The sequence below is a fragment of the Serinus canaria genome, chromosome 4, assembly GCF_022539315.1.
Source record: "Serinus canaria isolate serCan28SL12 chromosome 4, serCan2020, whole genome shotgun sequence".
In the NCBI taxonomy this organism is placed as follows: Eukaryota; Metazoa; Chordata; class Aves; order Passeriformes; family Fringillidae; genus Serinus; species Serinus canaria.
Window position 1 is genome coordinate 20635652 of NC_066317.1, and position 25880 is coordinate 20661531.

The following is a 25880-nucleotide window of genomic DNA, read 5'->3' on the forward strand; positions in this document are numbered from 1 at the left end:
CCGGAGCCTTTCCAGTTGAAAGGCTGGTTACTAACACAGGAACTAGTCCCTCTAGTTGTAGGGGCTGTTGAAATGGGGCCAAGGTGACACCTGTTTTGATTTTCCACGGGTGCATACAGCTTTCACCCAGCATTTAAAGACATGATAATGGTTTAATTCATCCTGCTCTGTCTTTAATCAGCAAAAGGAGCTTAGCTCTGACTGTGTTTCCAAGACTTCATGAGAAACAAAAGAAACAACTACAGAATACAGGGGTTGAACTCTGCATTTGTTGGGTGGAGTTTTTTTGAGGTTTTGGCTTTTTTCTCACCTTGTACTTGTCCTGTTGCATTCTGCACTGAACTTGTGTGATTTCATGTGGGCCTGGGAGTGGATGGGGTGTTGCATGCAGCCAGAGCAGTGAGCTGACAGCAGAGCTTTTCAGACACATTGCTTCATCCAGCCATCTGGCTGGTTTTGAGGGAAGGAACAGGGAGATTTCTTACACGACAGATATATTACAAAAAGTCAGAAAATTGGACGTATGAAGCTTTATATTTTCCATTTATAATACAGTAGTTTGATTGCAGTGAATAAATCACTGAGTTAGAACACTTTCAAATGAAGTTCTGGCACTCCCACTGCTTCAAGTAGCATTGTTATTTATAGATATTACATGAAGGCTGATGTTATGTTTAAGTGAGCGTTAAACAGTTCAGGCTGTTGTATTGTTGCTACGCACCAGAGGACCTCTGTCAAAGTGACTTTGGCACCGCTGCGTATCCGCCTTTCTCCCTTTGTCTTCCAAACCTTTCAGCAGTGTTTGCAGTTATCCATGTGCTCAGCGATGGAACAACCTATTGTTAGACTAACAAGGGCAAAGTCACACTGGGATTTTTAAAAAAGGAAAATAAAAAGAGGCAGTTCTTTATCCTGCCTAAAAGATTGTTAAATATTAAACTAGCCATACCAAGGAGTTCAGTGAAAGCAAACACTGTGGGTTTGCTAAACTTAAACCTAATAAAGTAGAAAGTTAATAGTCGGGGACAGAGTGTTTTTGGTTTTAGAAAAAATTTAAAAAGCAAAGACAATACATCATTGTAAATCAATAGTGCTTTAGAATGTTTAATTAAAAAGAGTGAAGGTGAAGTGAAGCCTACAAAACTCTAAAATTTGGCCACAGACATCCTCTCATGACTTGCATAGAACCCAAATCTCTCTTGTTACTCAGGTCAGAATAGCTCCTGCCAGAGTGTATAATTCTTATAAATTATTTATTTTATATATTAATTGAATTTACTGATTTTAGTTTTAAATCTTCAAGCCACCCACAAAAGTTGCTGTCCTTTGTCCCATTTCAAGCAACAAAGGTGGCAACAGGAAAATATGAGTGATTTCTCTTTCCATTACTAATCAGTCACCATTTGCAATTAAAAATGTGCATGCACCTTTGACACATCTTGGACAATGGAGCATCTATCTTCCCCAGTACTCCTTGAGAGCAAAGCTGCTGATCATATGCATAAAATATAAAAAGAAAAGTATAAAACACAAACTACAGGAGAGCTCAGACTGATTGCCAAGAGTTGAGAAGTTTTCCCTTAGATTGTGTGTAAAGATTTGTACCTACTTTGGTATTCCTCATGTGCCCTAAAATCTTCTAGCTGCAAGAAAAAAAACACCTGTATCAGTTTTTTGGGCCTGATGTTTTTAAATCAAGTAGCTGAGTTTCAATCTGAAAGATTCCCAAGGGAATAGAGAAGGAAGGGAAGATGTGAACTCAGAATATCCCCATTCTGTCTGCAGTAAAAACATCTTGTCCACTAGTGTAAAAACACTCTTGGAGTGTTAAACTTGCTGTTGAAGTAGAAGGAATCTATGGGAAATATCAGTGTTCTATCTAAACAAGAAAGCAGGCCTAATATTTGAAATTCTCTAGCTACAAGAGGAGGATTAGTGTTGGGGAAAGTACTGAGAATTTATACAGATTTAAGTGGAGCATTAATAGTGGGTTTTTTTAAAATCAAAAGCAAACCAACTAAATGAAAATGTCACCACCAACAAAAAAATGGTCTGTGGGTTGCAGGGGAAGTAATGAACCTTTGGTGAAATTACTGAAGTGTTAAAGGTATGTTTGTGGCCTGTGGAAAGACAGAAGTGGCCAATAAAAGCTATCCTCCAGGTGATGATCAGAAGGAAACGAGGAAGATAAAAGGCTGAGGCAAATCAAGCAGTGAGGAAGGAAGAATGGTGAAAAAAAAAAAAGAAATAAATCTAGAGAACTGTAGAAGGTTTCTAGAGTTCTTACAAAGAAGCCAGTATATCAAATAAGGTATTTTATATAGGTATAGATAATACAGTACTTTACTGGTGGATTTTTGACTGTGTGAGACCAACAAGGTCTTAATGTGATTATCAGCAAAGAGAAGGAAAATCCTTGTGAGAATGCTGGGGGCACAAATTGGGAACATGGGCAGGGAGTATCCTCAACACTAAATGCCCAGATTGGTTTTGCTCAGGTCACAGTTCTTGCTTGACACGATGTTAATTTGTCTGGTTTCTATTATATTTTGCTTAAAAGAGAGTTTTTGTTGTAATGTGATGGACTATCTCCTCTCACTTATAATGCTTTAAATAACTCAGAAATGACTGATCTAACAGCTTTGTATAGAAGGTTTACATACACAAATTCTCCTCCTGGCCAGTAGTAACTTTGAAGTTAGGTAGTGTTCAGAAAAGCATCATTCATAAAAACAGCAGTAATGAAAGCTGTAATGAGAACAACTAAAAGGGAGCAATTGTGATGTTTGTGCCTTCCCACCCCCCCCCCTTAAGCAAGCAGAAACACTTCTTTTAACTACACAGTGCAAACAAGACAGCTGATGTGTCTCAATGGGCTTTGGGATTCAGTAGATAACCCAAACAGAAATTAGCAATACACTAGGAGCTGTGTTGCAGTTTGATTTATGGCAAAAGCAGTCTTCAAACAGATTTGGGTTTAGTGTGTATTCCTGTCTTCTCATGAAATGGGATCTGAAAATTGAAAAACCATGTGTAATGACAGAGGAGGAAAGTGCTATTAATCAACACCACTTTTGTTCATGTCTTCAAAGCTATTCTGCCACCTTTTTCATTTTTATCTCTTCCTATGTTTCCAGCTTAGCAGGCATTTATAATCTAAAGTGAGCTACAGTAGCGGAGTGACTTGTTCAAGATCAAGTGCCTCTATTCCTAAATTCTTTCTGCTCAGGAATGTTCAATGTTTCAAGAATAAAGATGTTATTTTTTCAAGATATTGCAAAGTCATTAATTTTACATGAAATATAGTCTTGTTTTAAAAAAGAAAAAACAAATAAGACTAAAACAAGCAAACCTTATGAATTGTTATACTTTTTGCTACTTCAGTTTCTGAAAAGGATCCAAAAATGTATCAGTCTTGAAATGATCTGCTATGAGAAATTTTCATAAACCAACCACTTAAACATAAAAAAAAAAGATATATGAATATATTTCTTCTTCATACACAGAAAGAGTAAGCAAAAGCAGGTATTGAGCCCATATCAGCAATTTAATACCAAGTCTAATTTCAGTACAAAAGCATTGGTGTTAAACAGGATTTCTCTTCCAGATGTGTTGGCCTAGATGTGAGTGGAGGAGGGGGTTGCTAAAGTTCATGGTAATATTTTGATTAAACTGTGCAGTGCTTGGCTATATTCTGTAAATAACACAATATTGGTGTTTATGTCGGATTTTCTGTGGATTCAGTGTTGCTTAAATCTATCTTCTCTTAGTATGAAGAATGAGTATGGCACTTCTCTTTCATCAGGAAATGCAGTGTTTTGCCTGAAAAGTATTTGCAACTTTTCTGTAGGACAGAGGCTGATCAGCATTCCATTAATGGAGATGAAGAGAAACAATTTTTCATTTTTTTCCCTGGAAGATATGAAAAACAAGAGAGGTCGAATAGCACAAAGATTAACAGCTCCACAAACTAGATTTTTGGCAAAGCTTCATACCAATGCCTTGACCCTTGTGTTGGAGAGCTGCATCTTTGCAGCAGAAGCATCATCCTGCACTGTCTAATGTCTTGGTTATTGCTTGGTTGTTTGCCTCTGAATTTTCACTAGGGTCTTAATTTCACTCATTGATTTACAAGCTTTAGCAAAGCTGCACTAAAGACAGGGCACCAAGTAAATGCTCCAGGTTTCTTTTGCCTGTGGTTACAAACAAAAGGCTATGGAAATGTGAGCTTTTTTTATAATGTACTTGAAAAAGAAAGATACCTCCTCTTGACAGGAATAACTGCTGCCATAAACCCGTGTTGTTGTAGCTTGTCCATTACCAAGGTACATATATCAGTAGAGGGAAAAGAAAAGCAGAGGACTGCTTATTTCTTCTCTACCCTTACAACAGTATCATTTTTGCCTTTCATTTTGTTAATGCATTTCTCAAACTCCATAAAAGCCTATGTCTGTTCTCCAGCTCTAAAACCCTGAGTACACATGGAAGTGTGTAGCGTATACATTTCTGAAAATGTCAGGGTTTTATTTGTGTCATGCTTTTATAAGGAGGATGTGAACATGACCTTTGGAGTGCTTCAGATTGGCAGAATCCACTGATCTAGACCAGTGTTTAATTTCAATGTAGAAACAAATTTTACTTATACAGTATTCTAGTTTAAATTCCTACACATGTTGTATTGAATGCATGTTCTTGTTTAACATGTAAGTAATGATGTATGATCTCTTGCACACACTGTGAGAATTTTTGAGTAGGTATGTCATTTTCTCCTGCCTCTATTCATATACTGATGTTCTTGGCTTCAGCTTTTGTATCTAAAACAAAAAAATGCCTTCACAGATTGTATATTCTTTCACCTAACTTCTTCAACATGTTAAAATTTGTCCACTACCTCTCCAAGTTAGCCAAAACCATTCTGTGTTATTTCACAGACATTTCATAAAGTAGGTAGGACTTTCTGGGTAACTTAATGGGGGAGGAGGGGAAAATGAGTGCTTTTTAAGATGTTCCTTTAAGGAGGCAGGTATACCCTGGACAATGATGTTAGGCAAATGCTGTTGGTTGCTTGTGCTTCAAGTTAATTTACTTAGTACTGAAAGATGGTCCTCTAAAAGCTTTTGGCATTCTTTCCCCAGCTCCTGTCAGTGGATGGACATCAAACAGTATTAAGTCACCTGGAATAACTGCCCCGAGTGACAAAGCTGCAACAACACCTCAGCTAAATGAGCAAGACACGTTGGTTCAGCGGGCGGAGCATATTCCAGCGGGGAAGCGCACTCCCATGTGTGCACACTGCAACCAGGTCATCAGGTGTGTATTGCCTGCTGGGGCACTCTTTGGGGTGTGCAGAATTGGCTCTGTGGCCAGGCCCAGAGAGTGGTGATGAGTGAACGAAATCCAGCTGGCCACCAGGGCTGCTCCTCAGGCTCTGTATTTGAGCATGTCCTGCTTTATATCCTAATCAATGGTCCAAACTGGGATCAAGAGCACACTTAGTCATGCTTGCAGGTGACTAAGTTGGGCAGGAGTGTTGCTCTATTGGAGTGTGGGAAGGCCCTGCAGAGGGATCTGGACAGGCTGGATCAATGAGCTGAGGTCAGTTTTATGACGTTCAGTACAGCAAAGTCCTGTGTCTTTCATCTGGGTCATAACAATCCCAGGCATCGCTACAGGCTGGGACAGAGTGGCTGGAAAGCTGCCTGGCCGAAAAGGACCTGGGGATGCTGATCAACAGCAGCTGAACATGAGCCATCAGTATGCCCAGGTGGCCAAGAAGGCCAGTGGCATCCTGGCCTGTATCAGCAACAGTGTGACCAGCAGGACCAGGGCAGTGATTGTCCCCCTGTACTCAGCACTGGAGACCACACCTCAAAGCCTTTGTCGTGTTCTGGCCCACTCACTACAAGAAGGACATTGAGGTGCTGGAGCATGTCCAGAGAAGGGAGACAGAGCTGGGGAAGGGTCTGGAGCACAAGTCTTATGAGGAGCAACTGAGGGAGCTGGGAGTGTTCAGCCTGAAGAAAAGGAGGCTCAGGGAGGACCTTATCCATCTCTACAGCTGCCTGAAAGGAGCTTGCAGTGATGTGGAGGTTGGTTCAAAGGAGTCAGCAGGTTTATAGTCAGGTCAGCAGTCAATAGTACTTTTATCATTCTTTTATCATTATGGAAATAATGTTCCTCATGTGAGAGGACATAGCCACAAGACGTGATGGGGAGCTTTAGATTGGGTAATAGGAAAATTTTTTTCACCAATAAAGTTGTCCAGCACTCAGACAGGTTGTCCAGGGTGGTCTTGGAGTCACCATTCTGGAGGTATTTAAAAGATGCGTAATGTGGCACTTAGGAACGTGGCTTAGTGGTGGACTTGGCAGTGCTAAGTGAACAGTTGGACTGTATAATCTTACAGGTCTTTTCCAACCTAAATTATTCTAGGATTCTGTAAATCCTGCAGCATCTCTCACAGCAGGGCTTTGTTTCGCTTTTATGGGTTTTGATTCTTTAGTCACAAGTGGTTTAAGGCTTCATTTCAGTAATGCAGGGCACCGCTTGCATGTGTGGTTTATCTAACAAAACCAAGAATGAAACTACTTTGGAGGAAAAATATTGTGAACTGCTAACAATCACAGTCCTACAGTCCCTTTTACAGAGAACCAGAAAACTGGATGGAATGGAGTAAATGTCAGACCAAAGAAAAATAAGCAATTTAGTTTTTATGCATACACCCATTGCAATGGAATTGGGACTATTAGCTGGTTGGAAACCAAACAGAGAGCATAGCCACAGAAAGACTAATGTTGATTTCGAAAGTGTCGTTTCTAACTGAGAAGAAGAGAAATAACATCCATAGAAGAAAAACAAGTGGTGTTTTAACAATTACTAGGACTGGATTGATAATAATTTACTGTATTGCTGGATTTCAAGCTCCCTGCTGGGCTCCCTGGCCTTTGGACATTATGGTAGCTATTGTCCTTGACTTGTATAACATGGGTACAATACAAACACAAGTTTGCCAATAGAGATTAAGTTAAATAAATTCTGCTGATCCCATAAGATATGCTACCATTAGCCAGAATTTTGTATGGAGAAAGAATTGAATCTGGGTTGCATTGTTCAGTCAGTGGTTTCTGACAATTAGTTGTGATTGTCTAATTCAGGGAATTGTAATTGCTTTTATTGCTGATGTGCAAATCATCCTCGTTTGCATCCACCTTGCATTTTATTTTCCCTAAAATAGAAATTTCATAGGATTATTGAAAAAAAGGCATTCTTCCAAAGTATTTTCTTCTTGCTTATTCAGTCGTTTGTATTGTTAAACTACAAGGGAAAAGTAATGGTTCTTTAATAGTATTTTAAAATTTATTTATCTATATCTCATGTTTTCAGTGGACAAAATAAGAGAGCCTGCATTATGTTTCACCAAGATTAAAGAAAGAGACTTTTATTGATTAGAAAGCTCTGAAAAATGAGGAACTCCATGAGCTGTATAATTTTCATTCATTACAATAGAAAATCATCCTTTCCACCAAGGGTTTTTGTAGCCTCCTGCGCCCTGGCTTGGATTCTACATCAGAACCAGCCAATCTTTAGGGGTGAGCTGAGTCCAGCTTGTTTGCTTCTGTGAGGTTTCTGTTGTGGTAGTGCACTACCAGTTCAGTTAGTACTGGGGTTAATTTTGCAAGACTCTTTACTAATGGATCTGTGATGTTTTGGAAAAGCTATTCCTACTTCCACTGGATACATCAAGGAAATAAAATAAAGGTATATGAACCTAACCCCCTTGAAGCAATAGAAAATACTTACACACATTCCCAACACAGGTGCACCTATGCCTCTTAATCCAGTTTTTTTTCTTCATTGAAGAATCAAAGATTAATATCAGAAAAAGTGTACTTATTTTTGGGGTGAGATTCATCTGATTCCTTGAACAGTTTGGCCTATATAATAATTCTATCTGTCTTTAGTATTCTATCCTTTTTGTTCTCTGGGATTTGGATTTGTGTCCAATAAATAACATGCAAGAAAGTATTCATTTTCTCTTTTAGTTTTAGATCAAACATTAGGTGCACTATATGCTGCATCTTTCATACAATAGGCTTCCTTGCCTTTTACAAAAGTTGTGTTGTATCAGGGTGTGCTGGTGCTCTGTGCTGTGGGGTCTCAGTCCTGAGCAGTTCCCCTCTCTTCTTGGTCCTTAAATCACTTTCCACTGCTCCTCACCCCCCTGTTTTGATCACAAAAAAGAGATGAGCTCCTGCCCTCTAAGTAGCTCAGTCTATTGGTCTGTGGAGCAACATTTGCTCCTTAGTGGATACCTGAGGGCAAACTGCAGAGGCCCCACTTGACTGTACTTAAGCCATTGTCACCTCTTGTAAGTGACACCTTTTCATGAATAGTAATTGGTACCCACATCTGACTTCTTTGTAATTTGCTGTTGGTGTTTAAATCCTTATATTTCTTCATATGTTAAATGCCTGCTCAATTATTAAAAGCAAGGATTCTGAGATGAGTCGATGTTCATTAATCAATGCCAAATATGCCTCATGTTCACAGCATACAGTGGATGTGGAAGACTGCAATGGCATTTTGAGTTCAAGTTTTAGCATAATTACATTTCATGCCCTCAGTGGTAGCTTTACCTATGAAAAGGTAGGAGGAGGATCAAATGGCATTGCATTGTACATCTGTTTTGAAGCCAAAATGCTTTCTGGAGTTGGTTACTTTACACTCAGGCATAGAATAACCATGGCTGGATGAGCCAAAACCTTTCTTAGAGATACCTTATAACTTTTTAATATATCTTCAATTATTCACACAGTGATTGTCTGAAGGTTCCAGTTTTTTCCAAAGCTTCATTAAGTAAGCTTTTCTTTCCATGTCTAAAAGAATCAAAGCTGGAGGCAAACTAAATTTCTCTTGATCTACTTGCTGTGACGGTCTGGCAGACTTCTGGCATTTCCTGATGAAGTCTTCTGGTTCCCAGACAGCCTTACCAAGTTCTGCACTGCAGAGTTGGCTCTTCCTTTGAAGTCCAAATATGTTTTCTCTGGATCACCATTGAGAACATACCCTTTGGCATGGCTGCTGTGAATGATGACTTGGCTTTGTCACCTTTTCATAAATCTTAATTGTTTTTAAAGGCAAAAAGCACAAAGGAAAAAGTACAAATGGTGCTTCCTTTCAGCATCTCCTGTACACAAATTGTATACTGTGACGTTTTCAGGGGAGGAGGAGAAGAAACTTCCAAGAATGTAGAACTGCTGTATGGTTAACTGTGACGTGATTGGCCTTCCTAGCAGATGTGGAAAGCCTTTTTGATCTTTCTACCACCAAATTTCAGTTCTGGCTTATTATCATAATACAAGCCACATGAGAAACTAAATTACTGGCGTACTAATAAAATATATCACAATCATACTGATGAAGTTATTTTCAGTTATGAACGTTAAGTCATTGAAATTGCATTTATGTTTCCTTTAAGTTGCTCACTTCTCCTTTCAATTTGCCCCAATATCATTATTTCATGCAGAACCCAGATGTCTGAGGTGACTACTAAAATCATGTACCTTTAGAGCATTAGATTCTGCAAATACTCTTGTAAATCAATCAGAATTTCTTTCCAAGAAATAATAAATTATTAGTTTGTTTTCATCTCTGAGTTCTGTTCACGTGGTCTAGGTGGTGATGTCAGAAATTTGTTCAGAAATGCTCAGCATGTCAAAGTAGCCTGGGCTACAGGCACATTCATAGCCAACTGTTGCCAGCTGGGTCATCCCATATCCCATTTGGACAGTAGGAACATGGGTTTTTAGCACTGCTTTTACAAATATGTTCAAGTTGATGGAGGCATGGGAGATTTTACTGGTTTTGGTATTAAATAGGGAAGAAATGAATGATGAAGAATCTACAGCCATGTTCCTAGCATTGCATCCTCCTAGCTACTTCTGTCACATTGCGTGAGAGCGGGCATCCTGCCCCTTACTCAAATTGGGGCTTTTAAGTCCTTTTCAAATTAATAGAGGAAATAAATACCTTTCATTACTGGAAGCTATCATTTTGATGGCAAAATTATGCAGAGACTGGGAACACCTCCAAGTTCTGAATATCATGTTTTAGTGTATTTTACATGGCAGATAATTTTTTTTCCTTTTTTTTTTTTTTCCTTCCATGTGCTTTGGGCAGCTTTTAAGTTGCAGGAATCATTAAGCCACAGTATCAGCTTGACATGTTTAAACTGCGGCCTGATTGAAAGTAAAATTGTATTTAGAAAGTGTTCTTCTGGACATGTGTGCACAGGGAACCAGTGCACTAATGGAACACCTCTCAGACATTGTGCAGAGCACAGCCCCAGCTGTCTGGGGCTTTGGGAGAGGAACTCCATAGGTGTGCTCTCAGGCTGTTCCTGGTCCGTCTGCGTTCCTGAGCGCTGTCCTGAGTGGCTGACCTCAACATGTCAGGGCTGTAAACTCTGGAGAGCTAAATGCAGCAGATGTAAAAATTCCTTCTCCTCCTGTTGCTGGCATGCCTGCTTCCCATTGCAGAGCTGAGCCTGTCATTTCAGTGCAGATGGCCAGAAATTCAATCCTACCTGGAGCCAGGAGAGCGTCTTTAGTGTCAGCCCCGTGTTAATGAATCTGTTAAATTAGCCTGTGCTGACACGGCACTCTGAGGGCACTTTGTTGTACATAAGGGCTTGTATTGTTTGATCAGTACATAACTGAGAGGGCATTGATGTAAAAAGGTGCTTGTAGAGCAGTGGGAGGGTATCGGGTTAGGTCAGTGTTTGCACTGCTCAGGCATCCTCTGGGAGAGGGGCTGGAGAGCTGCGCTCAGCCCCAGCTCCTTCCTTAAAGCTTCTCTTCAGGAGCCCTTTTTTACTCTGTTCCCGCCAATAAACAGGGGTGAATAAAAGAAACTGGCCTAGACTAAGTATGTTCATCAACTTACAGGATGTTTGGGTTATCCTAAATCTTTGAGTCTGTCCTAAGCCTGCTTAAGTCCCCTGTCTTGGACTTCTTATCCTGCTCAAAATACGTAGCATTGCCAGAGAAAATGTAGAAGAGAAATCATAATCTTTACACTCTGTCCTTGATGGAATTTCCCTCTGTCCTCAGCCCACTTATATTTCCATTTTAGAGTCAACATAAGCAAATTTCAAAGTGGATTTGGGGGGGTGGGGGTGGTATGTGTTTGGTTTTTGTTCTTATTTGTTTGGGGTTTTTTTATTTATTGCTGTTGCTTTGTTAATACGAAAATCTTACACAATAATGTTCTTGTAGATTACTTGATTTCTAAAAAACTGTTTAGCAGCAGGTGGTTATATTAGTACCTTTCAGGTTTTTTTAAGGGCAGCATTAGATCACAAAAAAAAGGTAAGAATTACATCTTTTCACTACTTGAAAGAATTACATCTTTATTGGTGTTGGAAAAACAGGAAATCTGATGAAGGAGATGAACCACAAAGTTCATCTGAAACCTAAACTCTGGAAAGTTGAGTGTTGGTAGGGCCTTGGAGGCACCTCTTTAAAGTAAATATGTTTAAATCTCTAGAGAGATTCACATACTGAATATATTTTCAGATGAATATAGAGACAATGATACATACCTGGGATTCATGAGTTACAAACTAAGAATTTTTTTGTTGACTGAAAAATGGATAAATTTCTTTTCTTATTAACTACAGTGCATTAACTAGACAAATTATATTAAAAGTATACGGTTTTTGCATTTGCAAATGATAGAGGAAGTTGCATGTTTGGGAAAAAATGGACCTATTTTAGTACAAAAAAATCCTTTTATAACTAGGATGGATTATCCTGTAAGAAACTTGTTGGATAGGAACAGTGATTGAATTTTTGTCTCAGAAGAAACTGATGTTGTCTGCTCCTTGTGGGGTCAAGTCTACTTATATTTGTAGTCTCAATATGAAGGCAGACTATAGGAGAGCTAATCATGTGACTGAGTCAAATATCTCTTGGCAATAGGTGGAATTGGAACATGGAAAACATTCTTCTTCTTCACTTCCCTAGCAGACAGTTCAGTGCTGTATTTAATGTGGTTCTAAAATAAGATTTCTGAAATGCAGTGAAGTGAAAACAATTAGTGTTTATTGTGGGCAGGCATTTCTAGGAGAGAGTTCAATGGAGATGGATACGGTCAACACTTGGAGCTTTCTTAGTTCAATGGAGATGGATACAGTAAACACTTGGAGCTTTCTTAGAGCCTGTAGGAGGAAAGAGGAGCAATGTGTGTGTGTGAACAGTGTAGTAATGGCACAGAGCTATTGCAGATAAATATATTAATAGCTTTGCAGGAGCCAGTCCAGGTGCTTTTGCTGACAATATCTCTTCTTTCTAATCAGAGGACCCTTCTTGGTGGCTTTGGGAAAGTCATGGCATCCAGAGGAGTTTAATTGTGCCCACTGCAAAACCTCCATGGCATACATAGGATTTGTGGAAGAGAAAGGGATGCTGTATTGTGAGGTCTGCTATGAGAAGTTCTTTGCCCCTGAGTGTTCAAAGTGCCAGAGGAAGATCCTTGGGGTAAGTGACCAGCAAATGGCCTCTTCTTTGGTGGGAGCAATAATCACAGTGTTCAGTGCTTCTCTGCTATGAAATTCCATTTTACCTGGCCCAGTCTGCATTCTTTCAAATATACTCTTGACACACCTTTTCTGCTCTCATCACATAAAAATACACCTTTGGATCTTCTAATGTTGAACCTTTTCAATGTTTTTGAGAAAAGGTGCTGTAGGCTTCATGGCTCTTCTAAGCTCAGCTCCTGTTTTCCTGAAGCTGTTCAGTAGCTGTTGCCATTACCAAATTTTCCTGAGCAACATGCTTTTAACTGGCAGCTTTTTACAGAATGGGAAGGGGGAAGTGGGGGAGGAAAGTAAAAAGAAAAAAATCCTCCTTAGGTGAACTGAGCATTAAGAACACACTGCTTGCTAGATGAGAAGTACTGAAATATTCCCAGTGTTAATGTAGGTGGAAAGACATGTTCTCCTGCTGGGTATTGATATTGCTCATTTGAGCCTGCCAGCTGATCGGCTGCTGTTTGCTGCAGACAGAAATGTGTCTGCATTCTTGTGTAACTGGGGTCATGCAGGGCTCTGGCAGCACAATTCTCAAGTCATATTTGGCACTATAGCATCTTCCAAAACAGCACAGAACAGCTGTAATTTTCTGTGTGATGTCTTCTGATTTAACTCTTCACAGACTTCAAGAGAAGGAAGAGATGCTGCTTTTCTTATTTCAGGGGCCTATTATGGGTGAAATCCTGATTAAAATTAAGAATTTGAACAAATGAGTTGTTAAAATTTGTCCAACACTCTGTCAGACCTTCCAAAGACCCCAAAGGATTGCTTATAAAAAATAAGGAGATGTACCATAAGTAAAGCACCCCATTAAGTTTAACATTGCAGAACTTGTGTGCACAACCCATTTTCAAAGTAGCAGCAGGAAACGAAGTATTCTTGAAATGAATCAAGTGTGGAGGCATGGCTACCACAATCCTAGTCATCACATCGAAATAATGTGTTCCTAACACTTTTTCTAATCCCCACAGGAAGTAATAAATGCTTTGAAACAAACTTGGCACGTTTCCTGCTTCGTGTGTGTGGCCTGTCATAACCCCATCCGCAATAATGTTTTTCACTTAGAAGATGGTGATCCCTACTGTGAGACGGGTAAGAAGCAGCACAACCAAAGTTTACTGCAGCTGTGCAGGAAAGCAGAGCTCAGTAAGGTTGGGCAAAAAAAATAATTCCCTTTTCTCAAGCTACACATTAGAAGCGCCCCAGCAATTTCACGTAACTTTGATATGTCAATTCAAAGCAATAACTGCTGCTCTAGACCCTTTAGTTTGCAGCAGGAAGAGTTGGTGAGGATTTCTTCAACAGCTTCAGCAGTAGCAGGCTTCTTGTCACTGATTTATACATATTCCTGTTAAGTCCTCAAGCCAGAGTATCAGTGATATATCAAAGTGTTGGTTTTAGGGTGACTTTCTGGTTGGCTTTAAAGTAATCTGAAGTTTATGTCAATCTGCTTATTTACCAAACACAAGGCAAATGCCAGTGGAGTAATGTGGTTTTCTCTGAATAGCCTTATTCATAGCCTGAGGGGCTTCCAAGAGTAAGCAGTCTGTCCACGTAGTTTTTTGCAGGATCAAAGATAAAAAACTGTCAGGGGAAAAATACAAAGCTACAGTTAAAGCCCTTGAAAGCCTGGTGGATGAGCAATATTACATGAACGATGTGGCCTAGAAGTTCAGAGCATTTCTGGCTTGGTTTTTAGCACTTCCAGCTAATCATAACATTTTTTATAAAATCATAAAATAGTTTGGCTTGGAAGGCACCTTACAGATCATCTGGTTCCAATCCCTCTGCCAACGCCTCCCGCTAGACCATGCTGCTCAAAGCCCCATCCAGCTGGCCTTGAACATCTCCAGGAATGGGGAATCCACAGCTACTCTGGGCAACCTCTTCCAATGCATCACCACCCTCACAGTAAAAAAATGGCTTCCTATTATGCAATATAAATGTACTCTTTCAGCTTAAAGCTATTCCCCCTTATCCTATCTCTACGTGTCCTTGTAAAATGTCCCTCTACAGCTTTCCTGTAGGCCCCCTTCAGGAAATGGAAGGTGCTATAAGGTCTGCCTGGAGCCTTCTCCTGGGCTGAACAACCGCAATTCTTTGAACATTTCTTCAAAGGAGAGGTGCTCCATTCCTCTGAGCATCTGTGTGACCTTCTCTGGACTTGATCTAGCAGGTCCACACCCTTCCCATCTTGGGAGCCCTATATCTGGATTCAAGACTTCCAGTGAAGTAGATAGTTCAGAATCCTTCCCTTGCCTGCTGGCCTCTCCTCCTGTGGTGTAGCCCAGGATGCATTTGGCTTTCTGGGCTGTGAGTGCACATTGCTGGGCCATGCTGAGCCTCTTGTCAACCTATTATTAGTGGTATGAATAGTGTTTATTTAAGTTGGTTTTCTAGCTCACCTAAAATTTTCCATATACCCCTCTGAGCTAGGAAAAAAGTAAACAATTTGTAAAACAATTCCCAGAAAATGGAAAAGAGATGAACTCGTATCAAAATTATCTGTTTTCACAGTGCGTGCTGTGTTGGAGCTGTCAGTTGGACTCTTGTTCTGGTTTTCCTTCTACTCTTTTAGGAACATTGACATTTCACTAGTTGTAGAAATGGATTGACCAGAAAAGATTTAGCATGAAATTCTAATGACCTCTTTGGAGCTTAGATTTCCTTCTGAGCTGATCCCATAGTTGTTCACAGTAGGTGCCAGGGAGAGTGCTAGGTACTGTAAGCATGAGGGAAGTAGGCCAATTTATCCAAAATTTCTCTTGTAAGAGCTGCTTTAATAAGATGTTGGCTGATACAAAAGGGCACAGTAGGTTGTTGCTAACTTGGTGACAAATGTAGGGTAGGGTGTTGCTCCTATTGAATTTGTGGAGCAGCAGAGGAAATGGGTATATGAGTGGCATCCTCCAGGGTGACAGCATGGTGAAATTTCATCCTGAAGCCATGTGAAGCCCCTAATCCTGAAGCCATTTGATGATTCAAAAATAGTACTGGAGGAATCAATAACTCCCCTTTCGGTGGAGAGCTCATGACAGGATTTGTTCTCTTAAGGGTCAATTCTTGTTCCTGCCACCAAATGACCCACATGTCATGCAGTGCATTGATTTGTGCTACTGTTACAATTCCTGTGCAAAATGTGCCCTTTTTCTATATTGTGGGCAGGAAAAACTGTGGTAAGATGTCAAGTATACCACACTTCTTGCAAAGTTTATTTCTGAGATAAAAAGTTGCTAGTGCAAGTTAATGCAGACACAATCTGTGAGGTGTTATTGGCAGTGATACTTTGTAATGGCTCTGGCTCACTAACTAGATGTTAATTTGAGTTATATTAATTTTTCAAAGACTTTCAGTCCAGCTGGAGTTATGAGTCTATGACTAATTTTAAAGAAATAAGGAGTAAATGTCACTGCCAACTTTCCTTCTTCCTAGTGCAAAGGAGAGTTCTAATTATAAATCTGTATTTGAAATTATAACAGCATCAGCTATTAGTATTAAAGGGGGATTAATTTGCAGAATGTTCTGGATTTAGATGTTGAGTCTAAAATTAAAATAAAAGTCTGGATATCTACAAACTTTGAACATTTTTTAAGTGCAGAGTTAGTAGCCTAGTTTTGAAAATGCTGTGTGCAGGAAGCACTGATATGTGACTGTGTAAGAAGTCTGCCTTGGAAGGCTTCTGTGGTATCGCAATTCAAGCATGCAAAAGAAAGCTGATGCCCTTCATTCTGCCTTATCTGCTGCCCTTTCTTCAGAAGAAAAGCCAATAAACTTATCAACACAACCACAGGCCAACTTACGAAAGGTTTTAACTGCTGGCACCAGGAAAATATCAGTAAGATTCTGTATGACCACAAATGTAAAGAGCTGAAAGAGTACAGCAATGAGACTGTGTCCTTTAGGGGTTTTGCACAGGTCTGTCCTACCATTTGATGTTCTTATTTGTCTTTCTTCTTAAACACTTACAAATTCATCCCAGTAGCATGGATTAACGGAGGTGATCAGTGAAGCAGTTTCTTGCCACTGGCAGCTATCAAGGGCTTTTCTATTCCAGAGCACTTGTGTTCCCCATCCTGTTGAGCTGTCTCCTATGATGATTCATTTTCAGGGAGGTTATCACACAAAACACTATCTTAGGAAACAAAACCAGGACTTTTCTCTTGGGCTTGACACATCTGATGATCCTCTCTGGGCTCTGCTGCAGTAAGCATTTGAGCTTCAGCTGATGTGTACAGTCTAGGTGAAAAACAAAATCCATTTCTACCCAGCTTCCCACCCCTTATAATTCTCCTTTGAAAACAACCCCTGGCATCTAATTTCCCTGTTAGAGGCAGAGTGTTACTATGGTAGTAACACTCTGTTACTGGTAGATGGAGTCCAAAGCTTCATTATAGCTGTCACTCTGACTGTAGTTCATCTTATGAAGACATAATGTTGTGTGACGTGTTTGCCGTGGTAGTGTGCCGGTCCCAAATTCTCTCACGTTGTAGCACTAATGCCACTGCTGTCTCTGCAGAAATAAGACATTTGATTCCTAGAATGGGGTGTTTGAGAGTTGAAATAAGTGAAAAAGACCAGACAGCTTGGGTTGAGGATAATTAATGGTTCAAAGCCGTTTGTTTTAGTCTCTGCTCCCTGAGATTGCTGGAGGAGCTTCTTCGTAGTAATGAAGAGGAAGGGTTTGTTGGTTTGTTTTGGGGTTTTGTTGGTGTTTTTAAAAGTCATGTAGCGTAGTTTAGTGACTAGAAAGGTATTCTGACTTGATCCAGATTTCTAGACTCTAATTAGGACAGAAGGCTAATGATTACAAGGTTTTGAGTAGTGCAGTCTGGGGCAAGAATTGTACCAGGATGTAGGTCGGAGTTCATGACTCTCTGAGAAGGTCTGTAGTGTGAACAGCTGGGGTGTGGTTTTAAAGCAGAGTTGGAGAGAACGTAAGGAATATGTAGTATTCACGTGGGCGCTCTCAAGGAGTGCATTTCCCCCACTCCAGCCCACTGTTGATCTCAAGGAAATGAAACACCAGGAAGATGGAAGCATTGCCCACTTGAAAGGAAGAGGAAGAGAACTGAATTAGCAAGAAGTCAACATCCCAGGCTTTTGATCTAGGAGCTCTTTATTCAGTATACTCAGTCTAATAAACCTCAGTCCAAATGTATTGCCAATGAAAGAGCAAAGCTCTCGAAGGGTCAGTCCTGCTTTTCTGCATATGTTTTAAAAGCTATTTGTATCTCTTTGCAGATTACTATGCCCTCTTTGGTACGATGTGCCACGGCTGTGAATTCCCCATTGAAGCTGGAGACAGGTTTCTTGAAGCCCTGGGCCACACTTGGCATGACACCTGCTTTGTATGCTCTGTAAGTAAAGCTGGTCTGCGTTTAAACAAACCCTGGCAGCAGTGATAGCCTGACCCATATGGGAGTTAACAGCTCTAACCTCTCTCAATCCCCTGAGCCCAAACAAAAAGTTCTTTCCCAGTTATTTGGAAGGTGTGTTGCCATTGTAAGCCTTTGGCACGGGTGTGAGCGAAGGTGTCCTGGATTGCAGCCCTGTGTCCCAGCATTTAACCCTCGACATTGACTTCCTCAGAGTAAGTGTTGAAGGTTCTAAGGGAATGGGCTGTGTTTCCAAAGTAGTAAGAGTGCTTCTGACATAAGGACACTGTAGCCAAGGTATTGCTTGCTTATATTGTATGACCAAAAAAACCTTATAGAGGAGCCCCAATATTAATGATTGGGGTTTGTTTTCTTAATTTCTGAATGTAACTCTGCTCCCACTTAAGCACCTCTTGTCCTAAGAAAGGTTATGCTTATGCAAACCACTAGTGTTACATAAAAAGAGGATCCCTAAAAATAAAAGGTAATTCTTACTCTTTGAATATATTTGTGCATAAAACAATATCATGATTTGGCATTCTGAATGGTTATGGTGTAATTAATCCATCTGAATTGAGTGTTCTTTTGTTTCTTACCCCATTTCAGGTATGTAGTGACAGTTTGGAGGGCCAGACTTTCTTCTCCAAGAAGGACAAGCCACTGTGCAAGAAACACGCCCACTCTATCAACATCTGAAACTTGGAGTTCATCTTGTGTAACAAATGTACTGAGCAGAAAGGTTAAAATGTCCATGTTCAATATTTGGTTAAAATTATTTATACCAATTTTTTCTAAAATGTAAAAGTGATGTGGAAACTTGTAGAAAGGATTGTACACTAATTTTTCAGAGTGTTTATCATTTATGATTTTGCTTCATAAAAAGAAAGGTATCGGGAATTTCACCCAAGCAAAACAATTAGAGTGTCTTTACCTCTACGCTTTGCACATTACTGTATTTCATGATTTTATGACCACATTTATCTGTTTCATTATGAGAAGTGAAGCATCTATAAAAGTAAATAGCTGATATTAGAGGTCTCAGTCTTGCTGCTGTTCAACAAATAAGAGGAGATTGGATTCAGCAATCCCGATCACTTTATTTCAGTGATGTTTTTAAAGTGTGTCCAGAAATATTGCAGCTAAACTCCATTAAAAGGAGCTCAAACTAAAGATAAGATTACACAAAATATATACTTCCAAAACCTTTTTGTTTTTAATCTGATATTTGTATACAGGAATTTTCCTACAAAACTACATGTACCTGTGCCTTTGCACTTGAATTTCTGATGGGTTTGCAAGGGACAGAGGTTTTTATAAAGTATTTAAGTGGCTATGCTGAAAAAAAAAATATTAAGATGCCACTTAAAACGTAAATGAGATACTTTTCTGTACTCATGTACTACCAGAACACTAGCCAAAATCCCTTGCTGCTGAGAGTGTGTTTGATAGAATGAAAATGTCAGATCAAATCTTAAGGGAGCAGGGATTTCCACTCTTCTGTTTGCAGTTCAGGTTTTAGGTAGCTTTAAGTGCCTTATAAAGGGCAAATTGTGCTGAATCTGCAGGTAACAGCATTTTGTATCCAGAATGTGAGATTCTGTGTTGAATGAGGGAAGCTGCTGAAGTGCAACTGAGGACATTTTTTCTCAGTACATTCTTTACCACGTAACTCATGAATATGTATATTGGTGGTGTGCCAGGTAGCGTACTGAAAACTTAACTTTCTTGCTCAGCTGTTAGGATTTTTATTAGTTAAGGATTTATTTTTCACTTTTCTTCCAGATGTAGGGAATGTATTGTTAAATGATATTCCATTGGTTTAAGCAGCTCAGTAGCTCTCAGATCTTGCAAGGGAGCAGAGACAATGCTGTCATTATGCATTTGCCACTAGCCAGATCAGCTGATTCTGTGGCTTGATAGGAATTTTGCATCCACACAGGGAGGCAGCGCAAGACCAGTGCACCAGCTCAGTGCCCCTTAGCCTCAAATTAGGGCTTAACTGGTTTAATTGGAGCAATTGCAGGCAGCCAGGGAGGAGGTGTGCTCCTCTGCACAGGGTGAATTTGCTTGAGCAGAATAGCACAACAATGAAGGGGGCTCTCTTGGGACCTGAGCAGATTCCTGAAGGAAACTGAATTTACATGCTGTTTGATTCAACTGGGGTGTCAGAGCTGAATTGTTAGTCTTTAGTGCTCTTTCTAGTAGACATTAAAAATAACCATTTACTGGTTTTGTTGTTGTGGGGTGGGTTTTTTTACTGATTCAAGGGATAGTTTTATCCATAAAACCATGGATAAAAAAGTAAAAAAAAATTGCTATTGTTGAGTAAAGCAATTGTAATGAGGAACATCAGCAAAAGAGGAGGAAAGAAAACTAAAATTGCTGTACTGAAATGTGAAAAAAAAATTGGCTTTTTATTAATTCAGTAAGACAGGTTCACATTGTGGGGCTGTTTCACTTTATTTCCTGAAGTTGTTTTTATTCAATATTACCACGTTTCTTTTTTAACTTCCACTGGTACAGAAGAAATTTGGTAAATCTGGTGAATGTTGGTAAATAAGAAATTTGGTGGTACGGTATAAAGCTGTTTAAAATGTTTACACTCTTGTAGATCTGCCCTTTTGTGAGTTTGGCTGAAAAACAGAAGGGTGGAAGCAGACTGGACAAGATACAGTAATATAATCCAGGTTGCTTTAAAATTAAGTGGAATGTGGAGAAATGAGACCTACGGACTAGGTTTCAGTGGAGCTCTATTGCACATGTGTGAGGACAGAGGGGGAAATGCACAGGAAAAGGCATTCCGTAATTTCTGCAATTCAAACCTTGCCATTTTAACGTAGGATAAAAAACTTTTTAGTTTGTCATTGTCCTTAAAATCCAGTTCAATTTTGTTTAGCCTCATAATTTTAATTGGAATTTTATTTTTAATCCATATGCTCTAGGGTTTGAAATTTTGCAGTTGTTAATGAATTTGAGGACAAAAGCCTGAAAGGCTCCAATAGAACTGCTTCATTTAGCTGCTTTGCCTTTTAATTTCTGCTTTTATCTATTTGTTTAAAATTTTAAAGGAAGCATAGAGTCACTGATAGATAATGAATATTTAATGGCTTTACCAAATTATATAAATCAATTAAAAGGAACATAATTTTTATTGTTATTTTAATAAGTGAGATTTTAGTAGAGCACTTTATAATAATGCCATATATCTCACTGAATATTTATTACCTTTTTGTTGTTGTTGTTTAGAACTATTTCATCCTGGTATTATTTTGTTTTATTTTAAGCCTGCTTTTACCTCTAGAATCTTTTGGGGTCTGAGTGTATGTGTTTAAATACACTTTTTTCTACATGCACACATATGCACGTGCCTTGAGAGGCATAAGTATAAATGTGCATTTGAATGCAGACTTGACATAGCAAAAAATCATTTGGGGATTTAGTGAGATTCCCAACTTCTTTTCACACAACACACATATAGCACTCATGTTATGAGGGAATGTTACAGAGTCAGGACTGATATATTAGTAACCTAACTACTGTAGGTCTTTGCATGCATTTTCAGTCAGTCATTGTTTTTCTTCCAAAACTGCCTGTGAGAGAATTTGGCTGAACTCTGTTTGGAGGTAGAATGTCTTTATAAGTGAATAATTGATCCACGATGACAGTTTCAGTATGTTGTAATGAAATAATTCAGGATTACATGTAAATATAAATGCTTAATATAACAGTGCCATAAACATAAAAGCAGGAGTTGAGTTGTGTTTCAATGTGTGTTGGTCTGTTGTGTACCTATTTCTTCACAGAGCTACTTGCATCATCTAGCCATGCCAGCTGCTTTGCAAACATTGTTTTATGCTAAACTACCAGCTGTTAAGTCCTGGTGATTTCTTTGTTTGTGTTTAATAATCTTTGGCATTAAATTTTGTCTGTTCACATTTGCAAATTTAATTACAATTGAAAAACATAACGAGCAAATAAATCCTACTCAAAAGCTGAAATTCTCTGTCTTCAGTTATTTTGTGGTTGTTTGATACTTTCTTTTCTGGAATCATAGCCAGTAAAGGAAAGCCATGATTGTACACATGAAAAGATAGCATTTGAGCTGCTCATTCTCCAGGTTTTTTGGGTTTTTTAGATTTGTTTTACAGAGAAAGGACCAAGGAGTCCTGGTGACACCAAGGTGACCATGAGCCAGTGATAACTCCTCTGAGCCAAGGAAGACCGCCAGCCTCCTGGGGTCCATTAGGCAGAGTATTGCCAGCAGATGGGAGAAGTTATCCTCCTCTGCTCAACCTTGGTGAGACCCATCTGGAGAGCTGAGCCCAGTGCTGGTCTCACCAGCACCAGAGACACGGCTTTACTGGAGTAAAGAGCAAGGAAAGTGGTGAGGGGCATGGAGCATTTGTCATACAAGGAGAGGCTGAGAGAGCAGGGACTGCTCAGCCTGGAGAAGAGAGGACTCAAGAGAGACCTCATCAATGTGTACAAATACCTGGATAGGGCGTCAAGAAAGAGCCAGGCTTGGTATGTAGTGAGAGGACAACTGTGAGGATGGTAAACATTGGCATGGGTTTTTCCAGAGAGATTGTGGAGTCTCTCTGCTTGGAGATACTCAAAACCTGACTGGATACAGCCCTTGGACTAGTCAAGGTCCCTTCAGCCTCGGTGAGTCTCTGATTCTTCATCTTTTCTCAAGATGGATGGAAAGGTATAAATACTGAGTTGAACACTGTAGAATATGTAACAATGTAAAACTTACATTGGCCAATCACTGTTTATTTGCTATCCTTTCTCCATTCTGCTGCCTCTTTAGAATACTTTGCACTGCTTCTCTGGAAGGGTTTAATATTTTTCCTAAGTTGACACTGTCCAAGGAAATACTGCCTGCTCTGGCAAGCCTTGTCTGATACCACACTCAGCCTTGTCTCACACTCAGAGACAAACAGCAGTCTCTGTTTTCACCATGGGACATTTAACTGTCTGCTCTGACAGGGCCAGTTCCTTCATGATAATACCAGTCTAATAATCCCCTTAGCTGAGCATCTCTTAAACAGGCAAATGCACTGTTGTATTTTTACCTTTATTTACACAGGCAAAGGAAAACACTGCACACAGCTCTATAAAATTTAGAGGCAATTTTACAGAAAACTTGCCTCCCCTTCAGTCTTTAGGCTACGAGCGAGACAAACGCAAGTCTATTTGCAAACAGTACATTAAGCTCCAGAAGCCAAATTTTTAAAGGCATGAAGTCTGCATTTGACATTTTAATGGCAAAGGTTTGGTTTCTATCAATCACAACGTCATGTAACATTAAAATGCACCGCCCAACAAAAAAAAGAGATCTGTCATTCATTCATTAAGATGCTGTAATCCAGTGCAAGATTTATAGGCTTAAAACGCAATGGTGTGTTTTCACAATAAATCCACTTTCACTGCTCAGCACAGAACAAATCTCTCTGTCACTCAAAATATTTGCTGGTCAAAATGCTCTATATGAGATCTTCAAAGGGTTTCTCACAAAATTGCATATAAATCCTTTTACCAGCAAAGGCTTAATTTAGGTTCAAGTTTTACTTTCTTGGGACGTTGGTTAATATCTTGTGCTCAGACAAGATCTTGGTTATATCAGAAACACATAGGGCCTAATTTATTATTAGCAGTCTGGTGTTAATTAGGGGGAATTACCAGAAATAGTTTGCTTGATGGAAATTTATTATGGTATCACACTTTACTGATGGTGAAATAGGAGTCACTGAAAGAGTGCAGCTCCTTCTCATAACCAGCTAATTAATAAGGTGCCAAAATTCCTCGGAGAAGGGTTTGGTCCTAACTATGGGAACCTCACAGAGCAAATGGTTCCTATGCAATGTTTAAAATTTAAAAGAGGAAAAGGGAGATGAGAAAAAGCTGCCCAGCAGAAGTCTCAAAAGTGGTATGGCTTTTTCTTGAATTTATGAAAGAAAATATTTAGCTGTGTTTCCAAGCTCATTAAAGAATGGCTTTTCTCAGACAAAAAAACAACAGTTAATTTATAATCTCGTTTAGTATGCTTGAACTTGGTTTTCAGTTTTACTTGTGCATACTGCACACTACAGCTTGTAATTTTATGAATTGGGCTTATAATGAGCTTTTATATTACTCTTTATTGCTTTGCTTAATGGTATTTTTCATTATCATTCACCAGGAAAGTTGAAGTTGGCTTAGACAGGAAACTGAAAAATAGTGCAAATCTCTGATAAGCCCCAGCCTATTTTGTGTATGGTAGTTTGGGGATAGAAAACCACTGTGTCTTTAGAGGTCTCATGAAAGTGTGTGAGAAAGGCATGTTATAATAATATGGAGTGAAAGAAAAAACATCTCTAAAGAAATTTAAAATCACCACACTAAAATTTATGCATGGCTGATTTTTGAAAATACGTAAGACTAAAGGGTATGCAATTGCAATACAGCACTTTTGTATTTGCACTAAAAATACCTTGTCCTATTGAAAAATATCCAGCATTTTGGATATGCTTTTGTCCAAGCTTTCTCCTGTACTGTGAGACTAAGGATTGTGTCATTGTGCTGTGAGTACTATTCACACTTTCCGTAGATCAGAGTTGTTTCCTTTTCAGTTCTCCTGCCTTTGCTTTGCTTTTTTGTACTGCTGGGCAGTGCCATTGTTTGTTTTAAAATACTTCATTACGAGATAATCCTGTCAGGTGTGTCCCCCTTATTTCTCTTTGTGATGCATCAATGAAATGTCAAATGTTCCTTTGGTAAATATAAACTTGCACTAAATTTTGGCATGAAGTGTCAAGTTTTCCCACCCAGAAGTTTCCGCTGGAAAAATAACTGGAGATACTTGACCAAAATGTAATTATGTCCCACATAAAGTCTTTATTTACCTTGAAATCCATCAAGCAAAAGGAAAACACATGAAAACAAGTATAGAGCCAAAATCATGGATAACCTAAACAGGTACAATGTCACTGATTTCAACTTACTCCCCTCCAAATTAAAAATGTCTGGTATCAAAGCTATTTTGATACTTACTAATTTTATGCTTACATTTGTCAAGTGAGCAAGCTCAGAATTAAGGATTTGGTCCTTGGTTTTATCAGGATTTCCTTTTACCTAGGATCCAATCTTGGACTTACACTTGGCTTTGAGCAACCACGGTGAAGTTAATCTGACATGTGACTACTTTTTCCACACTTGCTACCCACTGACAGTCAGCAGAGGATTCAGGGAAACTCAGACAAGTGCTATCTGGAGAAGAAAATAGGCTGGACTTTCTCTGAAATAAATCAGTGTGTATAAGTGGAAGTTAAATGATGCTACAAGAAGGCTGCAAATCTGTCTTTAAATCTTGCATGTTATTTTTTGGTACTTCTTTTTCCTTTTTTCCAAGTGGGTGTCTGTGTTGGCAATCCATTTCAGATTGTGCTCTGATGAAGCCTATGATATGCTACCCCCAAAAAAAAAGTCCTTTACAAGGTTGTAGAGCTTTGGCATAAGTTTCCTAATAACATATTCATCTTAAAGGCAGTTGCATGGCTGTAAGTAGGAGAATCTTGTATTTTTCTGCTCAGCGGTAATTAGAATTTGAGGATTGTGGTGTCCTGTGGGAGCATGGCATCACTATTTATACAGCATGATGCATTACCATGGAACTGGGAGTAATAATTTGGAATGCAGTGGGAGTAATGTGGTGATCTCTCCTCTGCTACACAAAGGGTGCAAACAGTTAAATGGAAGTCAGTATATGGGAGCTGTGGATTGCCACCCACATCCAGACCTCAGCTTCTTCCTTGGATAGGTCCTGCCACTGGCAGGAGCTGCAGTCCTGGCCAATCCATCCCAACAAATGCCCCTGCTTGCCGCCTCTCTGCCAGTCATCTCCCCTCCCTCTACCCAGCAGCACCCTGGTG

General features: G+C 39.4%; 1 protein-coding gene across 3 annotated transcripts in view; it reads left to right on the forward strand.

Moving 5' to 3' along the window:
* The window catches only part of PDLIM5 (PDZ and LIM domain 5), a 125817-nt gene extending 103852 nt beyond the window's left edge, over window positions 1–21965 (forward strand). For all 3 annotated transcript variants that reach the window (XM_050973462.1, XM_050973464.1, XM_050973463.1), the window contains 5 exons: window positions 5136–5310; window positions 12359–12539; window positions 13564–13684; window positions 17834–17949; window positions 18574–21965. In XM_050973462.1, the coding sequence (XP_050829419.1) occupies window positions 5136–5310; window positions 12359–12539; window positions 13564–13684; window positions 17834–17949; window positions 18574–18663 (683 nt within the window). In that variant the 3' untranslated portion in view covers window positions 18664–21965. The remainder of the gene's footprint in view (window positions 1–5135; window positions 5311–12358; window positions 12540–13563; window positions 13685–17833; window positions 17950–18573) is intronic.
* Window positions 21966–25880: the final 3915 nt, after the last annotated feature.